Consider the following 12,244-nt stretch of genomic DNA (forward strand, 5'->3'; position numbering starts at 1 on the left):
TCTCTTCCTTAAATGTATTAGCTGTCAAATTCAGTAGTTCTGGAAAACAAAGGGATGAGATTGTTAAAGGAGAAGGTAACAGTTAATGCACTAGGGAATTCATACGAGGGGCTGGGATCAAAAAATATTCACAGAAGCTTGAAAACAAAATTGATTACTAGATAAAGAAATCAGCATCGTTAGAGAGAAGAGTCTTAAAGGGTAGACATAGCTGCTTGTAAAATCTTGATCTACGTTTGTCATATGCAGATTGAAAATTTCGAGCCATCAATTTAGTTTCACCTTTTAGGGTAAGCTTTTTAAACAGGGAAGAAATCCAGTGAAAGCTTTTCAGTTTTGTTGTAGGCAAGGACTCACTTGCCGGTTGAAACCTCCTCGGGATTCGAATTCTGTTTGCTTGAAATCTGGTGTTTCAAGGGACTGAATTCAGCACCAAATTGGGTACAAAGCTTTATTTGGATATATATCTTCGATTACTTGAGAGAACTGTGACACTAGCTATGCACTCACTCTTTATTTTATTAAGCTGCGCTGCACTGTTTCCAGCAACTCACATATGATGTGTGATGTTCCCCGTTTAAATAAAATCCGTATTTAGAAGGGGTTGTATGCACTTTGCAATCTATATCCTAAGACAAGTCCCTTAAGTAGATATATCTTGTAGGAGACACAACTTGAGAAAGCCACAGATGTTTGGTGCATGATATATTTCTTTCTTTCCCTATGGCCCTTATAAAAAGGACAAGAAGATAGACTTATTAAAAGTGAGCTTAATGACATGATGTAGTGAGTCTGTGGTTCATTGGCTGTTATTACAGCTGTGGCCCATTATGGATACCTGGGACATGCTTGTTTTTTGAATGGCATTTATCTTTTGAGTTTCAAACATTCCTGGCATAAATAAGGATTTTATGCTCTTCGAATGTGTTTTACAGTTGAGCCCAGAGGCTATTCAAGGATCATTTTAACTGGATAGAACTCCTCCTTTAGGGATATAAAAGCAAAATGTTTGAACAATGTCACTCCATGCATAGCCTGTTATTAGCTAGAGGTGGTCTGCGTTCACAGCCTTCGATCCCTTTACTCTGAATGTCAAGGAAGTTATGATGAGGATTCAAAGTTTGTGGCATACACTGGGCTCTTCTCTGTGCAGTTTTCATGTGAACACTCATGACCTTAGAGAAGGTTCAGAGGTGAAGTTTGTGGCTCACCATGGTCCTCCAGCCAATGTTTTTCACTTTTAATTCTGTTAGCTGCCTACTTTACCTTTTTCAGAAGTCATGGTAGAGCTTTAATCACCAATCAGTGGATAATCGTAATTAAGGGTCCTAGATTTTTCTCTAGTCCTTCTATGATAGTCTTTAACATGAGGTTACATGTGGATTCTCATTTCATATCTTGGTTTGATAAAATAATAAAAATGGAGAAATGTACATGAACAGGACGCTTAGCATTCAGTTAAATAATATTCCCTTGAACTTCTCTGTCCATGCTAGTATTTTGAGTCATTGCCGAGAGAAATTATCTGCATTCCTCTTGACTATAAACAAAGAACAACTTTCCTTGCTTCTTGAAGCTTCTCCACCTAGACAATTTGCAAGGTGGGGACTTACTTAGAAAAACAAATGGAAAAGAATGTTATCTGTTTCTTTGGGCTTGGGGACTATGACCCAAAATTATTGGGGAAATTATTAATGCACATATTATCAAATATTTATTTTTAATAACATTTAAATATAAAACTCGATTATAATTTCGAGGTTATGCACCCTTTCGCGTTAGAATCTTATACATGCATCTTTAGTTTTACTTGGACCAACTATATAAGCTGATCTGAGCCTGAGGATGTCATTCAACTCTTGAGGACAGGTATTCTCTGAAGCTAATAGAACTTGTTCTGAAAATCAAAGACTGCTTCTTCACGCTAGTCCCATCTTCTCAGTGTTGTGAAATGAGTCACCTTAGAATTTGTTAGCTTGACACCGGAAATCCCTCAAGGAGGTCAGTTTTCTTTGTTTCTTTTGTTCTTCTTACAATGTCTCATTCTAAAGGAGCTTTCTTTTTAGCATTCTTTTTAGTAAATTATGGTGCTACATTTAAAAAAACTATTTAAAAAACAAACAAAATAACACTAAAATCACCAAAAAATATGAAAGAAAATGAAAGGAGATGTGATCACTTTCCAAGCCTGTTTCCTCAGAGATACTCATGTCCTAGTTAACCTTTGCAAAATCAATTGGTCCAAAGCCTTCTCTGAAGGTACCCAAGAATGACAGGACAAGAAGTCTGAGAAGGATTGTTTCCATTCACAGTGTTTTCTGACCAGATTGAAAAGACTCCAATGGAATTTTCAGACAGACTGATTAAAGAGCTGAAACCGCTTGTCTGGGCACACCTGTTGTCTTCAGTTTTAGATACTGGTATTCCTAGAGATGATTCTTAAATATACCTCATGAACTGTGGTTGGAATTTCTCTGATAGAGATGATAATTTAACTTTCATGGAAAGCAAAACCCTACTCAGCATCCAACAGCTGATGTCACAGTCATGGTGAATAAATTATTCTTTGTGAAAACTTCACACCAGGAAGCTTGAGGCTCTAATGTACTACAAAAGTACTGTAACAATGGGATAGGAAAGGCAAAGCAAAACTGTTTGTTTTAAACTGATATGGTTTTAAAAACATTTAGTGAAAAATATGAAGTATTGAGAAGCTCCCACCATCACCATCTCAAACAGAGAACAGAAAGAATAACATTTGTATTGTGAGTACCTTTGGGCTGAATACTTATGAAAGCATATACTGCATTTCTCTCCTCTGTGAAATAACAGCTGTGAACACCATGGCACCATAATTTTCAGTTTCTGAAGTGAGTGCCTTGTGCAGCCTGATACTTCCCAAATGGACACAGCATTTCCATGATTTATTAAACACATGTTAAACATATGAGTAAGTCTAACATCGTTAGCTCTGTGGAAGGCATTTGTTATCTCTTTCAATAAAAAGAGGAAGAGATGAGAACATGAATGTGCAACACTTAATGAAGTTTGCTTTTAATTTAAAATTTATTTATAAGAGTGAGAAATGACCTCTGATAATCTCTTGTCCAGTGACAGCTGCTGCCCAGAAGGTTGCCTTTCTCTGCACTTGAGAGTGAAAGCAAGCAGCTGCCTTTTAGTGTAATTCCTGCTGAAGCTGCTTGTTTTCCCCTTTTCAGTTCACTGCCCTTCCTTCTTTCCTTCATGTCACCTGCGCAATGCCTGCAGTCACTCTCGAGTCTGTAACCACAGGTTACAGGCCACTAGCTTCCAGATGCGTTTGAGTATTTCTGCCATAATGCAGGAAGTCATCCATTAAAATAATCATGAACAAGTTAGTATTTAGTGTGATTTTTTTTATTGTGATATAAATTTAACATTATTTTGATTGAAGATTCAAATTAGATTTGTCCAAGGAAATAACGCACTATAACATATATTAATTTTGCTGTAAAAATTCCCCACATGCATAACCCACTGTCTGTGTCAGGGCTGGAGAACACTTTTAGAAGTGTTTTAAGCAAAAGGCTTGAGTTACAACCAAAACCAGACTTTCCCAGAACAGAATATGTTCCCATACATAGTTTTGTTTCATCCAAAGTTAACCTGCTTCTGTTTATCCTATCCATTTTGTCCTCTTGCTTTCCTTCCACATTTTGACTCATGTAAACTCCTAGTCTTGATAGCCCTTGATAGTGAACCTTTTCACAGATTTCATTATTGCTGTATCCAACTAGGATTCAGCCTGCATCCAGTGTAAGAGTCCTGTACACTGGCATGGGCCTCTTGCTGTTGGCTTGCTTGACTCCTTTATTCCTGCCTCTGGCGACAAGAAAGGCGCACTCTCTTCTGTCTGACAGTCACTTAATGATGTTGTAGAATCAGATGACATTTTACAGTGCGAGTCATAAAAATGTATTGAGTCTGCTACAGCTTAAACAAAAGGTGTAAGAACACATACAAAAGTACTATGCTAGTTTTAACTACATATCCTGGAGATTAAAGGGCAAAAGGACTATGTCTGCACACACATTCAAGAGGTGGGTAACTGTATCTGGAAGAGGAATGTGTAGAGTTTAGCAGGTTTCCAAAATGTTGTTAAAATGTAACTGTTTCCTCTTTCTTCCACAAGCCCTGTGAGGCACCTGACAATGTCCTGACTGTGCCTTCTTTGGAATGTGCTTTTGTGATTAATCTTGTAATTACTTGTTTTAGCAGAACAGTATATAGGGTGGCAGCATGTTTAACTGCACTTAATGACAAAAGTAAATAGCAGTCTAAGCAAAGAAGGTTTCAAATAGTACCACTCATGCTTTCTGTGAGTAGTCTTCTATGACAAACAGTGGTTAGATGTTAGTCCACAGACTGCACATTAGCGATGTAAATAAAGGATCCAAGGAGAAGGGTAGGAGTTCATACAGAAATTATATTAATGTGATTGTGTCATGGAGCTGTGACATCATTATACAGATTGTTTATGAAAGTCTCACAAATTGAATGGTAGTTGATAGTGGAATGGTTGGATAAATCCAAAAGTAGAAGGCTGGCTTGCAAAAACTCAGCTGTTGGGGTCTCCTTGTGTGGATGAAATATATATGTGAAGCATTATTAGCCATGCTGGACTGAAGTAAACACTCTTCATGGGTGCCTAATGCTTGTACCAGGATAAGTCCTCTCACATATCCTTATTTTATGAATGTGACTCCAGTTTTCTAGAGAAACTATCTCTAAGGGAAAGATCAGTTTATGCAAACAAATGTTGATGTTTCCACTTTGACTTGTATAATAGTCTTTGTGTTTTGAACTTCAGAGGTTTGGGACTGGGTCCCAGTGGATCCTAGCATTAGAGGCTACACATTTAATTCTCAAGATTATAGTCTTATTTACTATTCTTGCTTCCACATTACCCTCTAGGGGCATCATAGACACTAAAGCAAAGTTATACATTATATCAGATAAAAATAGCAGGTTTAGATAATAAAATCATCAGGTTTCTATGAGAAGAAATAATGAACAAGCCTTCCATTTATTCAACAGCGTGGAAGAGGTTGCAATTTAGATAATAGAGCCGGTTCTGCTGGCTCAGATATGTTCTTGAGCACCATCTTTCCACATAACTTGGAATATTTTAGTCTCTGATGTTGATAGCTGGTTGCAATTGGAAGCTGGAGGTGAGCAGACCATGGTCATTTTAGAATGAAATCCTAGAGGAGTCTACTAGGCTTTCCTTAAAATTTAATTTACCTATCTAGAGACCTAAGCAAGAAACTACATGACTCTAAATATTTCAGCAGTTGTACACACATGGCTTCCCAGAGTTAATACTGAATTCCTTGTCACAGAACAGGGAATTTGCTTCCAGTATATACATCTGTAAGCCAGTCACCTATGAAAACAATTACCATGGAATAAGGAAAAGTCAGTAAGGAGATTTATGTACAGCTGCTATTAAACTAGAGGAGAAGAGATGATCTGTTGGGGTTGGTTTCTCTGGGAAATCAATTTGAGCAGAGTTTTATTGTCCTCTCTGCTAGGTCCTTCATGTTATTTGCTTGCACCTTTAATAGTCATGAGTGAGGAGGTTTTTACACTTGTGAATCTAAGCTCCCTGGATCATTGCATTCGTTAGCTTTTTTTTTTTCACTTGCCACAAATGCTACCTAACAACATTGAGTGCTCAAAGTATATTTCCCCTTGTAACTCTAGCGAGTTTTGAATGTTCATGTTAACTGCTTAAACTAGTCATAAACCAGTTGGACTGTAGTACCATACAAATAGTAACCATCTGATGCATAAAAATGTCTCTGTATGCATTTCATGTGACTTTTGAGAATAAGCATTTTTTTCTTACAGTAAATGACTTAAGCTCTCAGTGTATGCCCCCCATATGCCTGAAGTTAATTACAAAAAGTTAAAAAACTTGATACAGTGAGGAAGTTAAGATTCCTAATACATTGATCAGAACACCAAGAAAAATTAAATACATGGAGATACATGATGGTTTATCCAACAGTCACTGAAACGGTGTTTATTCAACTTCTTAGTGTAAAAAAATACTCTGCTTTTTACCTTGAAACACACGTTTCCTGAATGATAAATTAATCTAGCGTGTTGATGCTTTAATAATGAAGATAACTTCAAACAATTTATTTCTATTTGTGTAAAAATAACTTTATGATATGCCATTTTTGCTAGACTGGACTTAAAAATTGTTTTTGTCAATAGGAGCTGCAGCCATTTAAAATATTTGTTCTAGCATTCTATTGTTGCACAGTCCAATTGTCTGTTACTTGAAGAAAGAAAAATCCTGGAAGTGGGATGAAAAATAGATATTCTAGACATGAAGTACTTCTATTCCTTTCTGTAGCATTTTTTTGACTTTAATCTCGTGCTACTGTAGTTATTTAATGGCCCTCAGGAAATAGGAAGCTCTCAAGCTCTCTCTTCCTTATTCAAAAGACTAAACACTATATACATTACTGCTTATGGTGATGTCTTCATTGTTTAAGGATTTATAATGTTAACTTCCTTTGATTTCTGTTCCTCTCTTTTCTGGACTTTCGGACTCTACAAAGGAAGTAGTAGAATTCAGTAACTCAGCCTTTCTGGTGAGAAGGAGGGATTAGTTGTTACAAAATGGAGCTACTCATGGGAAGTGTAGGCTACTTTGGACCAGAAATAGTTGTTCTGACATTGGCATACCTTCAGTGACTTAATTGGAACCAGCCCTTCTCTGCTTCAGAGGACATATTCAAGAACACTCAAGCAAATAAAATATATGAAAATAAATACATATCTAAAGATACATTGTATATTTTTTGATTTGTTAAACTATATTCTAAGGGTGTGTACAAAAAAAGATTCATTCCACAGTTAAATGTCAAGATAATCTTAAACACACCCAGAATATGAGGTGAGGCCTCAGATCACAAAAGGTTTCTATTGTCATGTGACTTCTTATGCAGGACAATGCATACATATAGCTTACCTTAACTTCTACCATATCTCCAACTACAAGTAGATTTAAGCATAGATTTAACAGTGTCCTGAACAAGATAGGTTCTTAGATTAGGGTTCAAGGACATTTCATACCTATCTTATCTGACAGATGCAGTAGAAAAATAAAAATGTTTGTATTTAGATTAAAAACTGTAACAGTCCAGTTTCTTGAAGACCAGCAGGGAAAGTTTATGCCACATGCTGTGCTGGAAATTTTTTGCCTTTATCTTTTCTTGGTCTAACCAAAGGGTCATTGGCTCATGTTCTTCTGTTGATCTTGTATGTTAATAGAGAAGTCAGTTCTAGACATAAGCAAAGAAACAATTTAGGGTATATAGACAAAGACCTCAGTTGTGCAGAGGAGCAGACAAGCAGAATAACCAGGTCACTTCTGTCTCTTTGCTTATACTGGAGTCTGCTTGGGGAAAGCCAGGCTTGGTGTTCTGGCTGTCACTGAGCAGTACTTCTCTTCCCTCCATCAGTGGGGGAACTGCAAGCCTGGTTACTGGGGATGCTCAGTTCAAGATTTATCCCTTTTACCTTGTACTCCCCTTCTTGCAAAAGGAACGTCCTGGCACTGAGCTCATCCTGGGAGCAACACAGTGCAATTCCGTCAGTGCTTTGAAGAGCCCTAAGCCTGACATAATGCTAGAGGAGGAGCAGCTTGGAGAGACTCTTCTGAGGGATGTCCAGGCTCTGTTTTGTGCAACAGAAATGAAGGGAGGGATCAAAGTCAATTATTGCTTGTAAAATCCAAAGTGAAGGCACAGAGATGATGGGAAGAGCAGGAAAATTTTGAAATCTATACCACAATATTGGGTGTTTATTTGTAACATCATACAAAAATTAAAATGCTCAGATGATATACAAGGTGATAAAAGATGGTTAAACAAGATGGTAAAAAGGTATATAAAGGATGATTTAAAAAGTTAAAATTAAATTACAAATATCTTCCCCTCTGAACATGGATAGTGTGGTTTATCCTCTAGAAATAAAAAGTCCACCACTGAAACATCTGAAAAAAACTGTTCATTTATGCACTCAAGGCTAATGCTTTAAAGCTAGGTGATTTCAGTCACCATTACAGTCAAGGTAAGCTGGTGGTTTAAACAGATTTGGAATATATACTTTCATAGAGTCAAAGGTTCAGAAGCTGGTGGAGTCATCTGGTGGAGCTCGAATCTGTTCTGTGCATAGAATTAAAGGTCCATGAAACTTTTTGTTCTTAATGATTATCAAACTCCTCTCCATTTGCCTATGGAAGGGGATGCTGTCTCTTTCAAGCGCCATGTATGTACAATTTCTAAGCAGCTTTAGGAACCCCAGGGCTTGGAAGAGCTATATGAATGTTTTATAATGTTATTGATAGCTGCAGAGCAGACACTTTTCTAATAAACTGCTGTGAGATATGTTACTGGTAGCATCTGCAGAGATGTGTGTAAATGAGCCTAAAATAATTAATACTGTGTTAGAGGAAAGCTTTGTTACAGCACATCTGTATTGGAGCATATAAGATTATTTCAGCCTACCCTGAGACTGTGTTATAGCACAAATTACCATAACTTATTAGGGGAAAAAGCCATTTCTGTTAATCATATATTAATTATTCATAAAATCTGTATTAATGTTACCTTAATTGGAAGTGTTACCAGCTGGAGTACTGGGCTTGGCACTCTGTTCAAATACAAAAAATGATAAATAGCCTCACCCTAAAAAGAAGACATAAAAATGACTTCCAAGAGCATGGAAGCAGCAAGCCACGACTGTATGAGTTAACATAAAGCTGGCTATGGTAGAGCAGTCCAGCCAGCTAGCCATTTCTTATTTTGGCTCCAGCACGGGTTCATGCCTAAGACTGAGTGGAGTTACAGAAGGACGTTCGTTACGAACCAGTCCTGTTAAGCTTGCCCTAATGCTTTTCAGCAAGCATAGATCTGGTGAGTTTGAATAAAATCAAGACACTCTTTCCCATTCCACTTAAAAAAAACATCCAAAACTCTCAAATCTGAATTCAGTAATGTAATTTCAGGATGAATTATTCCTGTTGGAAAAAAAAAAGAGGATTTTATTCTTTAATGTCTTGCCTTTTCAATGTTACAGGGAAGGTATTTCAAACGGGGTGGCATGTAAAAATGTTTTTCAGAGTATGTGTAGTTCTTTCTGCCTGGAACGGATGTGAGAGTGTGTATATACATACATACTTGTGTGGGTCTATGCAGTTTTCTCTAGTCAATGAAAGGAGGATGTCAGCATTTAGATTATAACTCAAGACTAGAAAATATACTTTGATGAAGTTTAGCAAAATCAAATACAGCATGCTTTTTTCCAAAAATTGTTTAAATTAGGACTCTTTTTTTTCTTGCTTTTGAAAGGTTTCTTGTAGCAATGAAAACCCAAACATGAAGAGCACTGGTTAGTGCATGCAAATGTATAATGCTTGAAAAGTGCAACTAGTTTTATATGAACAGTAAAAATTTCATACGATTCAGCTGAAATTAAGTTGTTTAGATCAGCTAGTGCCTTTTTATTAGGATAGCACAATGTGAACTTATAAACACATTTGTTTTACACGATAAGATAAGAGGCTGTTTATTAGTAAAAGATTTTTTAAAAAATGACAGTTACAACCTTTAATATGTGATCTGTAAGTTATCTTCTGATGAAGTTTGGCCAAAACCATGAAAGAGAAGCATTTGGAGTGGGAAGCCAACCCAAAAGAAGGAAGAAAATAATTTTTTTGCATATCTTCAGTGAGTCCAGGAAACCTAGTCCTGGTTTTGGAACAACATGTAGAACTGGATGGTCTAAAGATGAAATGATCTTAAAGAATCTTAGGTAATGATGATTTTTTTTTCCTGCAGCGATGATGATACTTCCAAGTTTTAGGTCGTGTGTGATTTTGTGGTATGCAATTGATTGTCATGCCTAACTGTGATTAATACAGATCAGAAATGGGATTATTTTTCAGTTTAGAGTTTAGATTTTTTGCTTCGAATTTCATTTTCAAAGAAATGTGGTAAAGGAATAGTGTATATGGGAGCAATTTGTATCTGGGGAGCTTACCAAATAATGTTATAAAAGAGGCTTTATTATTACTAGCTGTGGATACCAAGAACTCCTTGTACGTAATGCATTCCAGCACCATTTTATGCTTGTGTATGAAAATGTTATCAGAGTTCTGCAGGGTCTGGTAATAATAATACTTCAGCATTATAACAAATAAGTAATACTGTTGTTTTGTTCTCTTTTTAATATATCAAATGTTTTTCATTGCTTACACTGTAGTAGCAGATTGAAACCATCTGCCATCTTGCCACTAGTCCATCTGTCTAAGAGAAAATCTCAGTTCATTTTCCTTCAGGCCAGTACGCTTTAAGGCAGGTGTACCAGGACTATAATCCAGCTGCTGAATGTTGACACAAATCCAGACCTATGCTCATGAGTCTTTTAAATGGAAACAATGCTTTTTGCCAAGGATTAGAACAGAGATAGATAAACTCAATTTGCATTTCTCTCTTCCCTCCTCTCTCCACCCCCATTACAGCTCCATCCCCCATCACAATAATTAGGAAAGACCGGACATCCAGGAACAGCGTGTCTCTGTCTTGGCAAGAGCCTGAACATCCAAATGGGATCATCTTGGACTACGAGGTCAAATACTATGAAAAGGTGGGAAGAAAGATTGAACAGGGGAGGGGAGGTTCTGTGCTGATAGTATTGTAATGAAATTATTACATCTTTCCTGTGTTAAGGATTCAGAGACACCCCTGTTCACTTCCTTTCCTCCTCAGTGGTGCTAAGTGTTGAAACTGTTCAATTTTTGGCAAGGAGGACATCCTGAAAATACGAAGTGAACCTGTTAAGCGGTGTTGTCTACCAAATTCATTGCAAAATGCTTCAGAACAAATATAGGAATAATACAGAGAAGATATAATATATCTTTTTTCCCCCTCTTGATTACAGTATATTTATTCAGTTCTATTGTGCTGTCAGTGTTTACACATTACTTTGTCAGCTTTCATACATTCGTGTGCCTCCCTTGGCACAAACATATTTTGTACAAAGATGATTTGGAAAAGAGATGGGCTATCCTTTTAGTGAATGGTTCGCACTATGAGAGTTCCCACTTCTCATGAATAACTGAATTCTTGATAAAATGTTTCTAAATAACTGCAAACCAAGGAAAATCTGCAATTGAATAAGTTCTGTTTTATTCTGAAATTCTCTTGTACTTCCAGCTGTTTCTTACTACATCATATATAGATCTGTATGTAGTAAAAAGAATTAAATCTACATAACAAAATGGGCTTTTTGTAAATCTTACTAATTGACATGAAAAGACCAAAAATTGTTGTGAAGATTCTAAAGAGTGGTATTACCCATTTTAAGGTTGATCAGAGAGAATTTTTGATAGAATATATTGCTGACAAAGTGGACAAATCTTGCAAAAAAGGAATAGATAATGGCTTAACTTAGTATTTACTAATACAATTAATGGATAGATGTCAGGCTTATATTTCATATGTACCAGGGAATACTTAGAAACTTGTATCTACAGCTATTCAGTTGGCCTTTAGAAAGCTTCCTCGTGGAAGTTTTCAGTGGGACAATGTGATATTGATAGACCACGCTTGATCTTCAGCCAAAGAATGGGCCTCTGAGGGCCACATTCTGAAAAAATTTCTCCCAGATTAATAGGCCATCTGATTTGGGGGATTTTTGGTGAGCACCTGAACTTTGAAAGACCTTGGTAAAAATCTAAATGTACATAGTATTACTGATAAAAGGGAGGAAAGAAAACTTCCTAAATCATTCAGCTTAATCTCACTTTAGAAAGCAGTAGCTTATAGATGTTCTTTCTGTTGTCGGTTTGCTTTGTGTTTTTTCTATTAATTTCAATGCAGACAGGATCAAGTCCGGATCCTGGGCTTGAGGAGAAGTAAAGGAGAACCAGCTCATAAATCAGATAATCTTTATTTATAAGTCCTCAGCAGTAAAAGCACACAGCAGTTATTTAGGCTTCACTATTCCCAGTTTTTGGGTGAGTGGGTGGGTGTTTTTAAGAAAAAAAAAATACTACCTTTCAGTAGGAAATATTTCGTATTAGAAGAGCTTTTTGCATCACAAAAGCCTACATATGAAAGACCCCAGAACTTCAACCTGTTTTGCATAACCCAGATTATTTATTTACATTTATTTACATTAT

General features: G+C 36.6%; 1 protein-coding gene across 4 annotated transcripts in view; it reads left to right on the forward strand.

The window, feature by feature from the left end:
- EPHA3 (EPH receptor A3) overlaps positions 1-12,244 on the forward strand; it is a 233,655-nt gene that overhangs the window by 163,507 nt on the left and 57,904 nt on the right. For all 4 annotated transcript variants that reach the window (XM_064522258.1, XM_064522262.1, XM_064522272.1 and 1 more), the window contains one exon: positions 10,583-10,707. In XM_064522258.1, coding sequence (XP_064378328.1) covers positions 10,583-10,707 — 125 coding nt within the window. The remainder of the gene's footprint in view (positions 1-10,582; positions 10,708-12,244) is intronic.

Source organism: Dromaius novaehollandiae, chromosome 1 (assembly GCF_036370855.1).
Source record: "Dromaius novaehollandiae isolate bDroNov1 chromosome 1, bDroNov1.hap1, whole genome shotgun sequence".
Classification (NCBI taxonomy): Eukaryota; Metazoa; Chordata; class Aves; order Casuariiformes; family Dromaiidae; genus Dromaius; species Dromaius novaehollandiae.